Genomic DNA, 20,481 nt, shown 5'->3' with positions numbered 1-20,481 from the left:
AGCGAGACCTGCCCGGCCCGGCCCGGCCCGGCCGCCGCCACCGCCCGGCCCTACAGCGACCCCTGCCGGCGGGGAGGGCTCCCGCCCAGCTGCTGGGGAACCCCGAACTGCGGGGGGTCCCCGAAACGTCCAGGGACCCCGAAACTGTACAGGGACCCCCAGACTGTACAGGGACCCCGAAACTGTACGGGGACCCCCAAACTGTACAGGGACCCCAAAACTGTACAGGGACCCCGAAACGTACAGGGACCCCGAAACCGTACAGGGACCCCGAAACTGCACAGGGATCCCGAAACGTTCAGGGACCCCCAAACTGTACAGGGACCCTGAAACGTCCAGGGACCCCGAAACTGCACAGGGACCCCGAAACTGTACAGGGATCCCGAAACGTACAGGGACTCCCAAACTGTACAGGGACCCCAAAACTGTACAGGGACCCCAAAACTGTACAGGGACCCCCAGACTGTACAGGGACCCCGAAACTGCACAGGGACCCCGAAACTGTACAGGGACCCCAAACTGGGGGGGGACCCCAAAACGTCCAGGGACCCCCAAACTGTACAGGGACCCCCAAACTGTACAGGGACCCCCAGACTGTACAAGGACCCCGAGCTGTGGGAGGACCCCAAAACGTACAGGGACCCCCAAACCATACAGGGACTCCTAGATGGTACTGCGACCCCGAACTATACAGGGATCCCCCCCATGCTGCATAGGGACCCTGACCCACACAGGGACCCCCCCAACTGCATAGTGATGCCCTAAATATGGACAGGGTCCCCAAACCACACAGGGCCCCCCCAAACTGTACAGGCATGCCCCCAAAATGCACAGGGACCTCTGCAAACCATATAGGAACCCCAAACCATATTGGGGACCCACAGAAACCATTCAGGGACCCCCAAACCACACAAGGACCCCTCTAAACCATACAGGGACCCCAAACTGCATGTGGACCCCCCAAACTGTACAGGGAACCCCCCTAAACTTGGGTACAGGGACTCCCCCGAAGCCCCCCCTGCACCCCTATCGACCCCCTGCACCCTTCTGGGACCCCCTGCAGCCACACTGAGATCCCCCTTCGTGTGTCCAGGGACCTCTCCTGCAGCTCTGTAGGGGTCCCTGCACCTAAATAGGGACCCCCTGCCCATACAGGGTCCCCCCCCACCATAGGGACCCCCTCTGTACCTGCGCAGGGACCCCTGACCTCTACAGGGCCCCCTGCGCCCATCCAGGGACCCCCCTGCAACTCACACAGGGACCCCAGCACCCGTATAGGGACCCCAGCACCCATATAGGGACCCCAGCACCCATATAGAGTCCCTTCACCTGTATAGGTACCCCTTCACCCGTATAGGTACCCCTTCACCCATATAGGGACCCCAGCACCCATATAGGGACCCCACAACCTGTATGGGGACCCAGCACCCATGTAGGTACCCCTGTATCCCTACAGAGACTCTGGGTGCCCATATAGGGACCCTACACCTACCTAGGGCCCCTGGGCTGGGACCCCAGCACCTATACAGGGCCCCTTCACCTATATGAGGACCCTCCGCATCCATATAGGGACTCCCTGCACCCATACAGAGATCCTTGCACCCACACGGGCACCCCAGGCCGGCACCCCCTCACCCACGTAGGGACCTCGTGGGGACCCCCACCCCAGCACCCTCACACCGGGCCAGATCCTGACCCACCCCAAAGCTCGGGGACCCCCGGGGGACCCTCAGCCTCTTCCCTCCCCTGCAGCTGTGGTGGGGCTGCACTGGGCTGTACTGGGTGTCACTGGGCTGCATGGGGATACAACTGGGCTGCGCTGGGCTGTACTGGGCTGTACTGGGCTGTACTGGGCTGCATGGGGATACATTGGGCTGGTGCTGGGCTGCACGGGGTGCTACTGGGTCGCACTGGGCTGTACTGGGCTGCGCTGGGCTGCTTGGGGATACACTGAGCTGCACTGGGTGGCACTGGGCTGTACTGGGCTGTACTGGACTGTGTATCCAGGCCAAGCCTCTCACTGGTGACATCCCCTCCTTCCCCCGCCCCCGGGGGGTGCCTGGGACCCCCCCCCAGCCCTGCCAGGGCCCCCAGCAGCCCCCCCCCCCCGGATGCATCCCTGGGAGAACCACCACCGCGGGGAGGATTTTGGGGTGCTGGTGTGGAGGTCCTCACTGCTGGGTGCTGGGGTCCTCGCTGGGGCGCTCGCTGCAGGGGGCTGGGGTCCTTGCTGCGGGGCGGGGGGGCTTAACGTCCCCAGGACCTGTCACGCGTGCACCTATTTCTGCGCACGCACCCACGCACGGGCACCCACGCGTGCACCTCTCCACCCCTGCGCGGCCCCGGGGACAGAGCTGGTGTCCCCCACTGGGAGCCGCTGGTTGTCCCCCCCTCCCCGGGGCTGGGGGGGGGGCAGCGAGGGGGCTCAGACGAGCTCCTTGCACCCGCGTTTTGCCACCCTGTGCCTGGCACGGGCCGGTTCACGCTCACCTCCGTGGGTCTGCAGCTTTGGGGCACGCTTAGTACGCTCCTGGCAGCACCCCGCGTCCCCCTGCCTTCCCCTTGCACCCCCCCTGCACCCCTCTGCACCCTCCTGCACCCCCCTGCATCCTCCTGCACCCTCCTGCACCCCTCTGCACCCCCCTGCATCCCTCTGCACCCCTCTGCATCCTCCTGCACCCCTCTGCACCCCCTGCACCCCTCTGCATCCTCCTGCACCCTCCTGCACCCCCCTGCACCCCCCTGCATCCTCCTGCACCCCTCTGCATCCCCCTGCACCCCCCTGCATCCCTCTGCACCCCCCCTCATCCTCCTGCACCCCCTGCACCCCTCTGCACCCCTCTGCATCTCTCCTGCCTCCCCCTGCATCCCCCACACCCCCCCACACCCCCCTGCACCCCCCATCTCCCCCCTGCACCCCCCTGCCCCCCCCCCCTCCCCCATCTCCCACCTCCCCCGGCCCGTAGCGGTCGGTGCCCGGAGCACCCAGGGGACAGCGGGGTGCAGCTCAGCCCCCCCACTCCGCTGGGCAGGAGCAGGGAAATCCCGGGGGGGTGGGGGGGGGGGCAGAGCAGGCAGAGGGGGCGATGGAGGGGACCGCGCGCCCCGTTATTGCAGGGTTGTGCGGGCAGCGAGCTGCGTACCCCGCCTGTTATTGTAGGGTTGCAAGAGAAAACGGGCTGTTTACCCGCGGGGTGGTGGGAGCAGCAGGGTGTACCCCTGGGCTGTTATTGTAGGGTTGCACGAGCAGCGCGCTGTGTACGTGACCCGTTTGTTATTGTAGGGTTGCACGAGCGCCGGACTGTGCACCTGAGCCGTTACCGTGGGGGTGCCCCGTGCCGTGCCCCCCCAGCGGGGCACCCACCCGAGGGTGGCGCGGGCAGCACCCGCTGCTCGGGGCAGGGCTGAGCGGGGCGCGGGGCTGGCAGGATCGGGCCTCGGTTCAGGCCTCCCCCCCTGGGCTCCCACTGCCGCCGCCGCTGCGTCCCCGCCGGCACCTCGGGGTGGGTGACCGTCCCTGTCCCCCGCCGAGCTCGGGGTGCCCCGTGGGGTGACAGGGAGCCAACGCGCTGGGTTTGCCCCGAAAGCACTCGGGGTGCAGCAGTGTGCTCCCACCCACCCACCGCCAGCTCCCAGCCCGGGTGTGTGCACGGGGGGTGTGTGCAGGGGGTGTGTGTGCATGGGGTGTGTGTGCACGGGGTGTGTGTGCACGGGGGGTGTGTGCACGGGGTGTGTGTGCACGGGGGGTGTGTGCAGGGGGTGTGTGTGCACGGGGATGTGTGTGCACGGGGTGTGTGTGCACGGGGGGTGTGTGCACGGGGGGTGTGTGTGCACGGGGGGTGTGTGCACGGGGGGTGTGTGTGCACAGGGAGGTGTGTGTGCACAGGGTGTGTGTGCACGGGGGGTGTGTGCACGGGGGGTGTGTGCACGGGGGGTGTGTGTGTGCACGGGGTGTGTGTGCACGGGGGGTGTGTGTGCATGGGGGGTGTGTGCACGGGGGGGGTGTGCACAGGGAGGTGTGTGCACGGGGGGTGTGTGCACGGGGGGTGTGTGCACGGGGGGGTGTGTGTGCACGGGGGGTGTGTGCACGGGGGGGTGTGTGTGCACGGGGGGTGTGTGTGCATGGGGGGTGTGTGCACAGGGTGTGTGTGCACGGGGGGGTGTGTGTGCACGGGGGGTGTGTGCAGGGGGTGTGTGTGCAGGGGGTGTACGTACACGGGGTGTGTGTGCATGGGGGGTGTGTGCACGGGGGGGGTGTGCACAGGGAGGTGTGTGCACGGGGGGGTGTGTGTGCATGGGGGGTGTGTGCACAGGGTGTGTGTGCACGGGGGGGTGTGTGTGCACGGGGGGTGTGTGTGCACAGGGAGGTGTGTGCATGGGGTGTGTGTGCAGGGGGTGTACATACACGAGGTGTGTGTGCACGGGGTGTACGTGCACGGGGGTGTGCCCGTGGGGGGGGCCAGGCCCCCGGTCCCCGTGCGGCCGTGGCGGGGGCAGCCGGGTGCTAATGCACCCTGGCACGTCTGGCAGCGGCTGCCGGTGCCGGCGCTGACCCCGGGGGCTCGGTGACCGAGCGCTGACCCCCGCGTGGGGGCTCCAGCCCGGCCCCCCCACCCCGGCCCCGGGGCCACCCCAGGCACCCGCGAGAGGGCAAGGGGCTGCGGGGCTGGTGCTCGGCCCCTGTGGGTGCTGGTGTGGGTGCTGGTGTGGGTGGGTGCTGCCATGTCCCCTGGGAAGCCCCTCCTGCACCTCTTCTCCCGTTCCTGCCCCGTGGGGTGCAGAGCATCCCTGCGCTCCCAGGAGCATCCTTGGCCAAACCCCTTGCCTGGCTCCTGCCTGCCGTGCTGCCTGCCATGCTGCCCGCCATGCTCCTGCCATGCTCCTGCCATGCTCCTGCCTGCCTGCCGTGCTGCCTGCCATGCTCCTGCCGTGCTCCTGCCTGCCATGCTGCCTGCCATGCTGCCTGCCGTGCTCCTGCCTGCCGTGCTGCCTGCCATGCTCCTGCCATGCTCCTGCCTGCCGTGCTCCTGCCTGCCATGCTCCTGCCTGCCTGCCATGCTGCCCGCTGTGCTCCTGCCATGCTCCTGCCATGCTCCTGCCTGCCTGCTGTGCTGCCTGCCATGCTGCCTACCATGCTCTTGCCTGCCGTGCTGCCTGCCGTGCTGCCTGCTGTGCTCCTGCCATGCTCCTGCCTGCCTGCTGTGCTGCCTGCCATGCTGCCCATTGTGCTCCTGCCCGCTGTGCTGCCCATCGTGCTCCTGCCTGCCCGCCATGCTGCCCGCCGTGCTCCTGCCATGCTCCTGCCTGCCGTGCTGCCTGCCGTGCTGCCTGCCATGCTCCTGCCTGCCGTGCTGCCTGCCATGCTGCCCATCGTGCTCCTGCCCGCCATGCTGCCCGCCGTGCTCCTGCCATGCTCCTGCCTGCCGTGCTGCCCGCCATGCAGCCCATCGTGCTCCTGCCTGTTGCGTTCCTGCCCGCCGTGCTGCCCGTTGCCGTGCTCCTGCCCGCCGTGCCCGTACAGCAGCGGCACTGACCGCGGGGCTCAGCTGCTGGGCTGTGGCGGGGTGTAACCGCCAACCCAGGGATGGGGGCGTGAGGCACCCGACCCCCCCCAAAGCAGCCGAAACGCCGAGCCTTTCCCGTTGCAAAATACGGGTTTTTCTCAAGCCGGAGCGCGGCGCCCGGGGTTTGCTGGGAAGGGCAGGTTTTCACCCCGGTTCCGGAAAGGGCTGATGGCGCCCGAAAGGTGCTGGAAGCTCTTTGGAGAGACGACGACCCCCACTTAGGGGGCCGCGCGCCGGGCGCGGTGGTCTGCAGAGCCGGCGGTGCCCGGCCATCCTGGGCCGTTGCCCTCTCGCCGTGTCCCCCCACGCCGAGGTTTCCCGTTTTCCCTGCCACCCCCCTTTCCTCCCGCCACGGGGAGCTGCCGTTGCTGCGGGGTCTGCCCGCGCGCTCCCCCTGCCCCTGCCCCTGCCCCTGCCCCTGCCCCTGCCCCTGCCCGCTCCCGGGAGAGGCTCCGCCTGGAGCGGGGGGCCCCAAAATCAGGCTGGAAGCAGCAGCGGGCGTGGGGAGGGGGGCATGGGGGGGGGGGGTGCGGTGGCGGGGGGACAGTTTTGCCTTTTGCACCCCGATGTGCAACCACAGCAGCACCCTTTGCCGCTGCCTGGATGACAGGCACCCCGAGAAACCTGGGCACCCCAGGCACCCCGGGTACCCCAAGCACCCTGAGCACCCCAAACACCCCAGGGCACCCTGAGCACCCTGAGTACCTCAAGCATCCCAAGCACCCCGGGCACCCTGAGCACCCCAAACACCCTGGGGACTCCAGGCATCCCAGGTAGCCCAAGAACCCCAAGAACCCTGAGCACCCTGAGCACCCTGAGCACCCCAAGAACCCTGGGCACCCTGAGCACCCTGAGCACCCTGAGCACCCTGGGCACCCTGAGCACCCCAAGAACCCTGGGCACCCCGGGCACCCTGGGCACCCTGAGCACCCTGAGCACCCCGAGCACCCCGGGCACCCTGAGCACCCTGGGCACCCCGGGCACCCTGGGCACCCTGAGCACCCCGGGCACCCTGGGCACCCTGAGCACCCCGAGCACCCTGGGCACCCTGAGCACCCTGAGCACCCCGGGCACCCTGGGCACCCTGAGCACCCCGGGCACCCTGGGCACCCTGAGCACCCTGAGCACCCCGAGCACCCCGGGCACCCTGAGCACCCTGGGCACCCTGGGCACCCTGAGAACCCTGAGCACCCCAAGAACCCTGGGCACCCTGAGCACCCTGGGCACCCTGGGCACCCTGAGCACCCTGAGCACCCTGAGCACCCCGGGCACCCTGAGCACCCTGGGCACCCCGGCACCCGAACAGGGCAGTCCTCATGCCCCGCAGCCCCCACACCAGCTCTGCCCGGGGGAGGCAGGCTGCAGCACCCGAGCAAAGCACCCACGTCACCCCACTCCCCATCCCACTTGCACCAGCGTCCCCAGAGCCACCGTGTCCCCGTCCCAGAGCCTCGGGGGACGCCTGCACAGCGACGCTCAGGCTCCGTGCTGGGGACCACAGGGTGCAGGATCCGGCCTGGAGGGGCCCTGGGGATCCCGCCTGGCCCCAGCGAGGGGGTTTGGGACGGGCAGCGGGTGGGTGGGCATGGCCCCACGCCGTCTGTGGGGCTGGGCAGCGCGGGGGCTATTTTTGGAGATTTCCCCCCCCCCTTTTTTTTTTTTCCTAGTTCAACCCAACAACAAAATGGCCGTGAAGTTCATCTCGCGCCCCGCTGGGAGCTGCCTTCCCTGCCCGCGCTGCCGGGGCACCCAGGCACGACTAATGTGCGAGAGCACCCCGGGAGGAGGTGCGACCGGCTTTTTCCCTTCTCTTTTCGAGCTCTTTATGTATTTGACAGAGCTTTTTGCTGCTTCCCCCCCACCCCCCCGACTCTTTCTCTGCCCCCCCACTCCCTGCCCGCGTGGCGCGGGGCACCCCGACTCCTGCTCCCCGGCCCCCCGACATCCCCGGCATCCCCAGGTATCCGGGTTTCTCCCTCCGCCTCCAGCCCCGCTGCATCCTCGTGGACCGGGGTGGGGGGGAAGGGACCCCCCCCGATCCTACCTGCCATCTCCCAGCCCTGCTCATCCCCACGGACAGGATGTTGCCCCCCCAAACCCCGAGCATCCCCCCAGATGGGATTTCCCCCCACCCAAACTCCCCCCCATCCCCACGGATAGCGCTTTCTCAGCCCCGCCACCCCCCCGCCTCAGGATGCCTCCCCCACCCCACGCATCCCCCCCCACCCTCGGGCTCTGGGGGCGGAGGGGGTGCAGCGGGGCCGAGCCCCATTCCTTATGCATCCCTGCCCTGATGCAGCCTGACAGGCCGGTTGCGTTGGGTACGTCGCGCGGCCGCGGCCGGAGCTGCCTGCTATTTTGGTTGATGCTAATTTGCTCCGTGTTGGGCGGCGGGTCGCGCTCCGGTCAGCCTTGCCTGATACTATAGTTTGTTCCAGTAAAGGTTTTTCTGTCAGCTCCCCTTAGCTTTGACGTGCTCCCCGAACTGTGAATGCAACGCAGTTGGGGACCGGGCCATGTGAGCCTGTCGGCTCTGCTCCGCTCAGCGACCGGCACCGGGGGCACCCCGGGGTGGGGGGCACCCCTATCGCCTCGTCCCCCCGACCGCCACGTCTCGGGGAGGGGAGAGGGGATGGGGTGAGAGAGGAGTGGCGTCAGGACCCCCAGTGGGGAGGTATAGGAGCCGTAGGTACCAGTGTGATGTACCACCCCCACGGCCACCCGTGAACCTGCTCCCCTGCCCCAGCATCACCCCAGTGCACCCCAGCTGGACCCAGCACGGGGGTTCTGGGGGAGCCCCGCATGTCCCCATGGGGTGGTAGGAGACCCCAGCACATCTCCATGGGGTTCTGGGGGAGCCCAGCACATCTCCATGGGGTGGTAGGAGACCCCAGCACATCTCCATGGGGTTCTGGGGGAACCCAACACGTCCCCATGGGGTGGTAGGAGACCCCAGCACATCTCCATGGGGTTCTGGGGGAACCCAACACGTCCTCATGGGGTGGTAGGAGACCCCAGCACATCTCCATGGGGTTCTGGGGGAACCCAACACGTCCTCATGGGGTGGTAGGAGACCCCAGCACATCTCCATGGGGTTCTGGGGGAACCCAACACATCTCCATGGGGTGGTAGGAGACCCCAGCACATCTCCATGGGGTTCTGGGGGAACCCAACACGTCCCCATGGGGTGGTAGGAGACCCCAGCACATCTCCATGGGGTTCTGGGGGAGCCCTGCATGTCCCCATGGGGTGGTAGGAGACCCCAGCACATCTCCATGGGGTTCTGGGGGAACCCAACACATCTCCATGGGGTTCTAGGGGAGCCCAGCACATCTCCATGGGGTGGTACAAGAGCCCCCCGCCGTGCCCCTGCCCCACACTGGTCCCATGCAGTGCCACCAAGGTCCCCAGCCCATGGAGGCTCCTCCTGGAGGTGTCTGGGGGGGGCAGAGGAGGTGGCCAAAGGCCTGGCAGGGCTGGTGAGATGCCCCAGGGCCCCCCACCCTGGCTGTGTGCTGTGGGGTGCTGGGCCCCAGGGAACCCCAGCGGGGGAGCTCAGCTGCCCGTTGGGGGGTGCAAGGGGCCCCCACCATGGCCCAGCTCCCCAGCGGTGAAAACATCTGTGGCTTCAGGTGCTCCCCTGCCCTTGGGGTGCCCACCTGCATTTGGGGTGCTTCCCTGAATGTAGGGTACTCACTTGGCCTTGGGGGAGGTCTTGGGGTGCTCTCCTGGCCCTGAGGTTCCCACAGGGATTTGGGGTGCTCCCCTGGCCCTGGGGTGCTCCCCATCCCTCACAGCTTGCTCTCTCTTTGCTCCATCTCCTGCCCCTCTCCCTGCCACTCACGGGGTGTCCATGCCACCCCTCTTGCCCTCGGTGCGGTTTGGGGGTCCCATCTCCCCTCGGCAGGGCATGCAGAGCCGCTGCTCGCCCGCCCCCGGCTCTCCCGGGCTTGGACTGCCCTCTAGTTTCCCGGCTGGTGGGAACACACAGCGGGGAGCTCCTGGGGTGCCTTCTCCGCAGGACACCCAGGACGCCCACGCAGTGGGTGCCCCACTGGTGACGCCGCCGAGCCTGGTCCTGGGACGTGGGTCTGGGGCCGGCAGCCCTCGGTGCAGGGGTGCGGGTTGGGTGCCAGGGCATCGCAACCCCCCCCACGGGGGGCTCATCCTGCACACACCCTGCGGCTCGGCCCCCAGCACCCAACACCCGCAAACGCCCCACGCAGCGGGTGGGGGGATGCCGGTGCCCTGGGGGTGCAGGCTGTGGGGTCACACTCCCCCCCCCCGCCTCTGCACCGCATCCCATCGCACACCCAGCACCGCGTCGCACACACACCCAGCATCCCGCTGCACCCCTGTGGCACGTCAGCACCCACATGGTGCCCCGCTGCACCCACAACCCCCCACTTCCACGTGGTGCCCCGCTGCACCAACACAGCACCCTGCTGCACCAACAGCACCCCGCTGCACCAACAGCACCCCACTGCACCAACACAGCACCCCGCTGCACCAACACAGCACCCCGCTGCACCAACAGCACCCACATGGCGCCAGCACCCCCAAGGCAACGGCACCCACATGGCACACCCACCCCCCCAGCACCCCCCAGCACCCACCCAGCTCACCAGCACCCAGTGACAGGGTGCTGACAGAGCCCCCCACCGCATCCCCCTGCCCCCTCTGCCCCCCACAGCACCCCGGTGAGGTGGGCAGGCAGGGGCTGGGCAGGCAGGGCAGGCAGGGGCAGGGCAGGCAGGGCAGGCAGGGCTGGGCAGGCAGGGGGGCTCCTGCCCTGCTCCACCCCACGGAGTCTGGGGCTGGCGAGGGGAGCAGGGACCCACCGGTGACCCTGAATCCCCGTGGGCGACTCCAGCCCCTGGGTGCCGGGGAGTGGGGGGCCGGGGGGGGCCGGGGGCTCGCGCTGCGTCAGCCGGGGATTAGCGGGGCCGGGATCTGCCTGAGCCCCTGATCCCGCTTAGCACCCGGCCCGGGCTTAGCGGCCCCTGACGCCACCCGAAGCTGTCACGGGGTCCCCTGCGCCCCGAGGGAGGGACGTGGGGACACAGAAGGGGAGGTGGCAGCCGGCATCACCAGAGGGCCTGGTCTACCTGGGCTGATCCCCAAATGCCCCCCCATGCCACGTGCTGGGGGTCCCCTGCCATGGGGGCGGGGGATTCTCGGGTGGCTAGTATGGGGTCAGCACCCCGCTGCCCACCCCACGCTGGCTCTGCACCCACTGGGGTGGGAAGAGGCTTTTTTAGGGGACAACCCCCGCACCCCAGCATCGCACCCTGAGACCTTGGCCCCTCCGCCGGCTGCGGGCTCAGCCCCAGGCTCCCGGGGAGCGCCGGGAGGTGCTGGGAGATGCCGCGGCACGAGCACGGCCCCACGGCCACCCGTGGGTGCAGAGGGCCTGTACCCCTCCGACGGCACCGTGGGGGTCCCCAGTGCCACCGCCACGGCGGCTCGGCCAGCGGCACCGCGCCCAGGGAGGCGATGGGGGCAGCCCGGTGACGCCAACCCGGTGCCACCAGCCCGGTGACGCCAGCCCGGCTCTAAATCCCTCCTGCGAGCCGGAAAACCCCTCCTTTGGAGTTTATTAACTCATTTTCAGAGCCCGGCCCCGCCGGCTGCCGGCGCGGGAGCTAACTAGGTCAGGCGTGTGGCTCTGCCGCCGGCCAGCGCCGCCACGCCGGGACCAACCGCCCTCCCGCCGGACAGGGCCACGGGGGGCCACGGGGGGCCACGGGGGGGCCGGGGTCACCCCAGCACCCCACAGTCAGACCCACCCTCCGGGCTGCGGCGCAGGCGGGGGCCGTGCATGTAAGCGGCCGCGTGCAGCCCTGCGTGCAAGCGCACGCCTTCCCACACGCGTGCGAGCGGCCGTGTGCACGCTCGTCCACAGGTGTGCGCGCACACGCGCCTTCGTGTAGATGGGGAAACCGAGGCACGGGGCGGCAAATGACGCACCGAAGGCACCCTGGGCCAGGCCGGCCTCGGGGTGCCCCTGTCCCGGGGGGGATCCTGCCCCCCCCCACCCCAATAATAGCAATTAGAGATGCAGAGATCAGCTCTGACGAGCGGCGTCCGGCAGCTCAGCCGCCCTCTGCCCCCACCAATGCTCTGCCTCTTGCGAAGGGGCTCCGCGGCCCCAACTGCCCCCACCCATCATCGGGACCCCCGCGCAGGGGCTGAGCCGGGGCTGGGAAACGCTGAGTCGGCAAACCCGCTTGGAGGGTGGGAGGGGGGCTGGTTTAGGAGAGGGGCCGCTCTGATGGTGACGGGCACCCGCTCAGCAGCGGGTCGTTCAAGGGCATCTCCCCCCGCCCGGGGGGGCAGGATCCGTCCCCGTCCCCGAGGTTTCTCGGGGCAGCGTGGGCAGGCTGGGTGGGCTCCGGGGGAGGTGGACATGGGTGACATTCCCCAGCGGAAAGGTCACGGGGGGCTGGCGCTGCGTTCGGCACCAGCCCTTGGAGACGCCTCCGCTCCCCGAAACGCGCGGCAGCCCCCCGGCACGGACTGGTGCCACGGAGCCATCCTGAACTCCGGTGGGACCACCCGGGTGTCCCCAGCACCGCGACCCTGCACGGCCCCAGCTCAGTCCCTGACGTTGCCTCCTCCATGGCCCCCCACCATCTCCCTGTGCTCCCCATCTCCCTGTGCCCCCCTCCATCTCCCTGTGCCCCCCCTCCATCTCCCTGTGCTCCCCATCTCCCTGTGCCCCCCACCACCTCCCTGTGCCCCCCCTACCATCTCCCTGTGCCCCCCACCATCTCCCTGTGCCCCCCACCATCTCCCTGTGCCCCCCCCTCCATCTCCCTGTGCCCCCCCTACCATCTCCCTGTGCCCCCCACCATCTCCCTGTGCCCCCCTACCATCTCCCTGTGTCCCCCCCCCCACCTCGCCATGCCCCCCGCTGCCTCCCCGTGCCTTTCCAGGGCCCACCTCTGTGTCCCCTCGGCAGATGGCCGGGTGGCCGGTGGCCGGGATGCCACCACACCGGCCAGCAGTGCTGGGCTGTGCCAGGGACTGTCTCCCTGGGGTGGCCGTCACGCTGTGCCCGCCACGCGCTGGGGACAAACCACCCCTGGACCCCAATGCTTCATCCCGCCAGGCTGCGGCCGGTAGGGATGTGCCCAACCAACACAATCCCCTTCCAGGGGGGCCGGGTCCAGGGGACCCCCCGGTCAGGCAGAGCCGCGGTCTGGCCGGTCACGACAGCCCCCGCTGAGCTGTCCCCTGCGCAGGCACGGGGGGCTGGAAATGGTGGGGCGTGGAGGGAGGGAGGGAGGGAGGGATGGATGGAGGGATGGAGGGATGGATGGAGGGAGGGAGGGATGGATGGAGGGATGGAGGTATGAGGGATGGATGGAGGGAGGGATGGATGGATGATGGATGGATGATGGATGGAGGGATGGAAGGATGGGTGGGACAGACGGACAGACAGACGGATGCTGTGAAAACAGGCAGTGGGACACAGAACCTACCGCACAGACGGACTCTCTGGGAACGGAGAGGGGTTACGGAGAGGCAGAGGAAGATGGCTGGGCGCGAGGAAGGACAGACGGACGGGGCCCGCTTCACCTGCACGTCCGTGGCTCTGCTCTCCCAGAGCTCTTCTGGCCAGTGCCTCGTCCCGCTGGTCCCGGGGCCGGTGGCACAGCGGTGGCCCCGTGCTGTGCCGGACCAGACCAGGATGCACCACAGCCCCAACACCGCCGTGCCAGGACGGGGACGGGTTCGAGGAGTCGGCTGCTCGGGGTGAGCGCTCCAGGTCACCCCGAATCTGACCCCAAGGGGTGCCCGGCTGTGAGGCAGTGTCCAGCCCCCCTGCAGCCCCCCCGGAGCTGGGCAGCCGCCGCCCCCGTCCCACCGCCGCCCCAAGCCCCATTTCACCGCTCACCAGCCTCTTCCTCCGCGCAGGGTGTCCCAGGGATGGACCCGGTGCCGGCTCCGGCCCCGGCTCAGCACCGCACCCAGCCCACCCACCCACCCGCTGGCAGAGGGACGGATCCGCACCCCCAGAACATATCTCAGCCCCTCCAAGATCGGCACCTCCGCGCCGGAGCCGAGGGCGGCAGAGCAGAATAAATGCACTCCCTGCCGCCACGGCAGGGCCTTCCTCCCACCTCTCTCCCTCCTCTGCCTCCCGAGCTGGGTCCTGCACGGCAGCGGGTGACTCCGGCACCCACGGGATGCTCGAGCTGACGAAGCGGGGCTCGGTCGAGCTAACGAAGTGGGGCTGAGCCCAAGCTAACGAAGCGGGGCTCAGCCCACGTCCCCAAGCGCCGACGTCCTCTCTCCGCCCCGGTGCCCTCACTCGCCCTCCCCACGCCTGTCCGGGACCCACGGTGGCTTTGGGGCCGGAGCCGCCCAGGGATGCTGGGGTCCAGCGGGAGCGGGGTGTCCCCTGGAGCATTCCTGGCTCCCGAACCCCATTTCTGGGGGGTCTGTGGAGGGGCGCGGTGGAGGCACTGGGAGGATTTGCTGCCTGGTTGCCCGCAAACCCCAAATCGCCGTGTCTTACCCCAAGCTGGCGCGGGACCCACGCGCCTCTCACGCGCCCAGGCTTCGGTCTGGCCGGTGCCACCTCTTGCCCTGGTCGAATCCGAGATGGGGGGGACCCACCGCCACCAGGATGGGGTCGGGCTTGGGGAGGGGGTCTGGGGGTCCTGGGGACCGCTGCCCTCCGGTCCTGTCCCTGAGTGGGGTGGCGGGACGCAGCCAGGGTGCTCCCGGCATCACCCCACTGGCTCCCTGGCACCGAGGGTGGCATCCAGCCCACACGGGGACACGGCTGTCCCATCCCACGGGCCTCGTGGGACACCCGCCACAGCCCCACGGACTCACCCGCAGCGAGGGGCCCCTCGGCAGCCACCGCCGGCTCCGCTCCAACTTTGCCACAAGTTGAGACAAAGGCAGCGGTCCCGTCCCCTGTCCCCTGTCCCCGCTGTCCCCAGACAGCCTGGTGCCACCAGGACTTAATGAGGGCACGAGGGCGGTGGGCTTGGGGGCTGCACACACGCACACACACACACACACACACACACACGCACACACACGCTGCAGCTTAACCCTTCCCCTGCCGCTCCTCTCCACCCCATCTTTGGGTAGCTGGGAGACTTTTTGGGGGGCTCCCCTGTGCCCCCAGCACTGCCTGCATGTGGCACTGGCCTTGGGGGGTCCCAGCCACAGCCCCCCACACTTCCCCACCCTGCAAAATGCTTCGGGAGGACACAGATACCCCCGAGCATCTTCGTCTCCCGAGCCATGCAGAGCAGGGTGGCCACGGTCCCCACCCTGTCGGGTCCCTCTGCAGCACCCTGGGGTCCTGGGGCACCCCTCAGCCCGTGCACCCTGTGCCCCACGGCACAGAGGAGCCCCGGAAGGGCTGGAGCCCGCAGGCGGGGAGAGCTGACCCCAGCCCCGGGCTGGCTGCACCGCTGGTGTCCCCATCCCAGCACCCCGGGACCAGGGGACCCCCCCCGGCAGCAGCGACGCCGGGCCACACGTGGGATGGCCTGGTCTGTCCTGCCTGGAACCAGCCCCTGTCCGTGCCGGGACACCTCTCCCCTCCACCCGTCATCCCCACCTTGTTACACTCCCTTCTGCTCCTCCTGCCTGCCCCATCTTCCCCACCTCCCCTTTCGTTCTGATACGTCCGTCCCTCCCTCCATCCACCTGCTCGGCCATCCACCCCACCCACCCCGTCCTCCTCTCTGTCCTTCTGCCCTTCTGTCTTAGACCTCTATCCCTCCATCCCTCATCCCTCATCCCTCATCCCTCCATCCCTCCATCCCTCATCCCTCCATCCCTCCATCCCTCATCCCTCATCCCTCATCCCTCATCCCTCCATCCCTCCATCCCTCATCCCTCATCCCTCATCCCTCCACCCCTCCATCCCTCATCCCTCATCCCTCCATCCCTCCATCCCTCCACCCCTCCATCCCTCATCCCTCATCCCTCCATCCCTCCATCCCTCATCCCTCATCCCTCATCCCTCCATCCCTCATCCCTCCATCCCTCCATCCCTCATCCCTCATCCCTCATCCCTCATCCCTCCACCCCTCCATCCCTCATCCCTCATCCCTCATCCCTCCATCCCTCATCCCTCATCCCTCATCCCTCATCCCTCCACCCCTCCATCCCTCATCCCTCATCCCTCCATCCCTCATCCCTCCATCCCTCCATCCCTCATCCCTCATCCCTCATCCCTCATCCCTCATCCCTCATCCCTCCACCCCTCATCCCTCATCCCTCATCCCTCATCCCTCATCCCTCATCCATCCATCCCTCATCCCTCCACCCCTCCATCCCTCATCCCTCCATCCCTCCATCTGCCCTCCCCTCTACCCCCCGCCCCCCTCCTCTCCGTCCGTCGCCCCCATCTCAGCCCACGGCGCGGGGGCAGCGGTGGGGCAGAGCGGCTGTCACCCGCTGTCACCCGCTGTCACCCACTGTCACCCACTGTCACCCGCTGTCACCCGCTGTCACCCACTGTCACCCGCTGTCACCCGCAGAAGGGACCGCGGTGCCCGAGGAGGGGCTCAGCTGCGCCCGCGCCCCCGTCTGCCACTCCGCGGCCGATGGGAGCTGACAGCCGCTGCCGCGCTCCGTGGGTGCTCCCACGAGGGGAAGGGGTGTCCGCTCACGGGGAGGGGACCGAGCCCCCCCCCGTCCCCATCCCCGTCCCCTCACGGGGGGGATGTGGCGCTGGGGACAGAGGAGGACCCCGGTGCCGTGGTGGCTCGGGGCCCACGGAGATGTGCTCCGGCTCCCACCCCACCGGCGGGACTGGGGGGCGATGGCTGGGTGGGGGCTGGAGTGGGGGACACCCCCGCGCTGGGGCTGGTCCCCGTGGGACCCCCCTTTTGCTGGCAGCCACGATCCCGGGGGTGCCTGGGCCGTGTGCCTGGGTGGGGGCGTGTCTGGGGCTGTGCGTGTGCACGGGACTGTGTCCCGAGTGTGTGCGTGGGGGGGTCGGCTGTGTCCCGGGTGGGGCTGTGTGTGGGGCGGCGTCACGGGTGGCTGCATATGTAGGGCTGTGTCTGGGGTTGGGTGCATGCGTGGGGATGGGCTGTGTCCCGAGTGTGTGCGTGGGGGGGTCGGCTGTGTCCCGGGTGGGTGCATGCGCGGGGCCGTGTCCTGAGTGAGTGGGGGTCTGTCCCGGGTGGGTGCGTGGGGGACTGTGTCCCGGGTGGGTGCGCGGGTCTGTGTCTCAGGTGGGTATGCCGGGCTGTATCTCCCGTGATCCTGTACCCCTGCACGTGTACGACCCCCGCGGCCTCCCGCGAACGAGCCCTCGCCCCCCCCGTGTCCATCCCGCGGGGGCTCCCCGGGGCCACGGGGCGGGGAAAGAGGGCTCTGACGGGCGGCACAGGGACCCGGGGCGGGCGGAGAGGCGGAGCTAGGACCCGGAGAGGCGGAGCGGGGCGGGGCCGGGAACGAGGGGCTGGGCGGAGCCACGAGCGGGGCGTGGCCGGGGCGCGACCAGGGGCGGGCTTGGCCGGGGTGGGCGTGGCCAGGGACGGGGCGTGGCCAGATGTGGGCGTGGCCAGGGGCGTGGCGGGGCGTGGCCCGGCGGCCATGGCGTCGCTTTTCGGCGGCGTGGAGGGGTGAGGGCTGCGGCCGCGGGTGGGGGGTTCCCACGGGGCTCTGCGCCCCCCCCGTGCCCGGTCCCACCGGGTGCCCCCAGCTCGGGGGGGGGGAGGGCCCCCCCTCCCCTGAGCCCTCCTGCTCCCCCCGGTACCCCCAGCCTGCAGCGCAGGGGGGGCCCAGGGGCTGAGGGCAGTGGGACAGCATGGGGGGGGCAGCGGCCCCCCACCCGGGGACCCCCGTCCTGGTGTTGCCCCCCCTCCTGGTCCCACCCGTGCCCAGCACCCCCCCCCCCCCACCCCAGGTTCGGGGGGTCCCCGGGGGGGGGGGGTGGGGCTGAGCGGGGGCGTGTGTCCCCCCCGGGGGATGGGGGGGGCATGGGGTGGTGCTGGCAGCGTCCCCCCCTCTCCGCAGCGGGGGCACCCGCTCCAGGGTGGTGCTGGTCTCTGGAGATGGCCGGATCCTGGCCGAGACGGAGGGACCCTGCACGAACCACTGGGTGAGCTGGGGGACACCCCGTACCCTGCCCGGGGGGGGGGGGGCGGGACGTGGGGGGCCTGGCCCTGCTCGTCCCCGGGCCCTTGGGTGGGATGAACCCACCGGCCGAGAAGCTTTCGTCCACGCGGGACCCCCCGGGGACGGAGCCTGGGGTTGGGGGCTTCAGCGCGTCCCCCCCTCGGCTCTCAGCTCATCGGCTCCGAGAAGTGCCTGGAGAGGATCGAGCGGATGGTCAGCGAGGCCAAGAGCAAAGCCGGCGCTGACCCCCACGTCCCCCTCCGCTCGCTGGTGAGCCCCCTGTCCCCCCCCCGCACCGTCCTCCCCTGGGACCGGCATCCTCCACAAGGATGCTCCGGCTCCGTGTCCCCCCCGGGGGTGACGGGGACCCTCCGGCACGGGACAGGGGCTGTCCTTGAGCGGGGGTGACCAGAAGGATGCCATCGGCAAGCTGACGGAGGAGCTGCACCGGCGCTTCCCCCACCTGAGCCAGAGTTACTACATCACCACCGACGCCGTGGGGGCCATGGCCACCGCCACCAACCGCGGTAAGGGGACAGCTCGCCCTGGGGTGACGGCGAGGGGGGCGTCCCGGTGTGGGGGTGACTGTGCGTTCCCCCCCCCATCCGCCGGCTCTGTCCCCGCAGGTGGCATCGTCCTGATCTCGGGTACCGGCTCCAACTGCAAACTCATCAACCCCGACGGGTCGGAGACGGGCTGCGGCGGCTGGGGGCACATGATGGGCGACGAAGGCTCAGGTGAGGCTGGTGGGTGGGGGGGGGCGGGCACCGGGGGGGGCTCAGCCGGCTCCGTCCTCTCCGCAGCGTACTGGATTGCGCATCAGGCCGTGAAGATGGTGTTCGACTGCATGGACAACCTGGAGGTGCCGCCCCACGACGTCGGCTACATCAAGCAGGCCATGTTCGACTACTTCCAGGTACTGCTGGGGGGCCGGGGGGGTCCCTGGGCTGTGTGCCAGGCTCCTGGGGGGGCTGCGGGATGCTCCAGGCTGCACACTGGGACGGTGGGGTCCCAGAGGGCTCCCCGGGATGGTGGGGTCCAGGGGATGCTCCAGGATCCACACCGGGACGGTGGGGTCCCCGGGGAGCTCCGGGGGTGACGGTGGGGTCCCGGGGGCGTTGTGGGCTGCACACCGGGATGGTGTGGTCCCCAGGGGCTCCAGGTGTGATGGCAGGGTCCCCAGGCACTGGGGTCACCTGTGCTGGCAGCCGGGATGCGGGGCTCACCCGTGGGTCTCCCCCCGCGGCAGATCTCCGACAGGATGGGCCTCCTCACGCATCTCTACCGCACCTTCGAGAAGTCCAAGTTTGCGGGATTTTGCCAGAAGCTGGCGGAGGGTAGGGAAGCCCCTTCCCGGGGGGCGCAGGGGTTAGGGGCTGCCCGGCGGGGGGCCGGGCCCTGGGGCTGCCCGTCCCTGGGGTGACTGGGGCTGCCTGTCCCTGCCCGTCCCTGCCCGTCCCTGCCCCCCCTTTGCCGTCCCTCCCCGCGATGGCTCCCCGGACCCGATCTCTGCCCCCGGCGCACCCTTCGCCCCGAGCACCCTCTGCCCCCGTGCCGCTCCCCACCCACAGCCCAGCCCGGCTTGCGGGAGCCAGGGGTGAGCCCCGGCGGGTGCAGGGGTGCGAGGGGGGGGCCCAGGTCCCCGGCCCACTCCCCCCCCCCCGCTCCCCGTACCCAGGCGCCCAGGCTGGGGACCCCCTCTGCTGCCACATCTTCAACAAGGCCGGCGAGGTCCTGGCTCGCCACGTCGTCGCCGTGCTGCCCAAAATCGACAAGGTGAGAGCTGGTGGGGTGGGGGGGGGTGCGCAGGGGGGGTCCCGGTGCCGGATGTGACCCGCTGCTCCCCCCGCAGAGCCTGTTCCTGGGTGAGCTGGGGCTGCCCATCGTCTGCGTGGGCTCCGTCTGGAACAGCTGGGAGAGGATGCAGGCGGGTGAGCGGAGGGATGGGGGGGGTGCTGGGGTGGGGGGGTCCTGCGGTCCCCCATCACCCTGGCCCTGCCTGTCCCCCCCCCCAGGGTTCATCCGCGTGCTGGCGCAGGCACGAGAGGAGGCCCCCGGCCACGTCTTCTCCCGGTTCAGCCTGCTGAAGCTGAGGCGCTCCTCGGCGCTGGGGGGGGCCCGCCTGGGCGCCCGGAGCATCGGCCAGGCGCTGCCCTTGGACTATGCCGGCAACGTGGATGTCTTCTACACCCACGTCTTCTAGCCGTGCTCTCCTTGCTCCCCAACTCCTGCCCCGCGGCCCCCCCCCCGGGACGGAGGGACCCTGCGCACGTGGCGCCGGGGGTTTGAACTAACGGGTTTCGTGGTTTGGCAATAAAAAGGTTGCACTGCCCGAAGGGAAATGGGCTGGCGCCTGGGTGGGGGCGATGGGGCAGCGTGGGGCCGGGAGCGTGACTCAGCGGCCGTGGGGAGAGGAACCGGCTCCGGTGCAGCCTCACTGGGAGGGGGAAGCTCCGAGCTGTGGTGGGGCTGCTGGAAAAATGAAGAAAAACAAACCTTGACTGTTCCTGTTTCGGTGCCCGAGGAGGATGGGCTGCAGCGGCCGGGGCTGGAGCTCAGCCTGGAGCCTGCGCTTGCCCGAGTGGACGGGGGGGTCTGGACCCAAGTGGGACGAGATGGAGCTGCTGGGCAGGAGGAAGAGGAGGAGGAGGGAGGAATGCCTTTGGGCTTCAATACCCAGGACGCATGAAGTCAGCGGGGCGCAGGTAGCCCCTGCCAGCGGCTGCGGGGACCACGGCGAGGAACGGCCCCGAGCTCGGCTGCAGCACCGGGGAGAGGGGAGCGACGCCGGGGGAAAGACTCGATG

General features: G+C 69.8%; 1 protein-coding gene across 1 annotated transcript; it reads left to right on the top strand.

Moving 5' to 3' along the window:
* The first annotated feature begins 17,140 nt into the window (after positions 1-17,140).
* Positions 17,141-20,007, top strand: NAGK (N-acetylglucosamine kinase). Its single transcript, XM_075752874.1, has 10 exons — positions 17,141-17,179; positions 17,574-17,658; positions 17,847-17,945; positions 18,061-18,202; positions 18,302-18,412; positions 18,479-18,591; positions 18,925-19,012; positions 19,354-19,451; positions 19,528-19,606; positions 19,691-20,007. Exons 1-10 carry the CDS (start codon positions 17,151-17,153, stop codon positions 19,876-19,878), a joined length of 1,032 nt encoding a protein of 343 aa, XP_075608989.1. The 5' UTR covers positions 17,141-17,150; the 3' UTR covers positions 19,879-20,007.
* Positions 20,008-20,481: the final 474 nt, after the last annotated feature.

This window comes from Balearica regulorum, chromosome 4, assembly GCF_011004875.1.
Source record: "Balearica regulorum gibbericeps isolate bBalReg1 chromosome 4, bBalReg1.pri, whole genome shotgun sequence".
Classification (NCBI taxonomy): Eukaryota; Metazoa; Chordata; class Aves; order Gruiformes; family Gruidae; genus Balearica; species Balearica regulorum.
The sequence above is the reverse complement of the archived record's forward strand: the minus strand, read 5'-3'. Positions and strand labels throughout refer to the sequence as shown.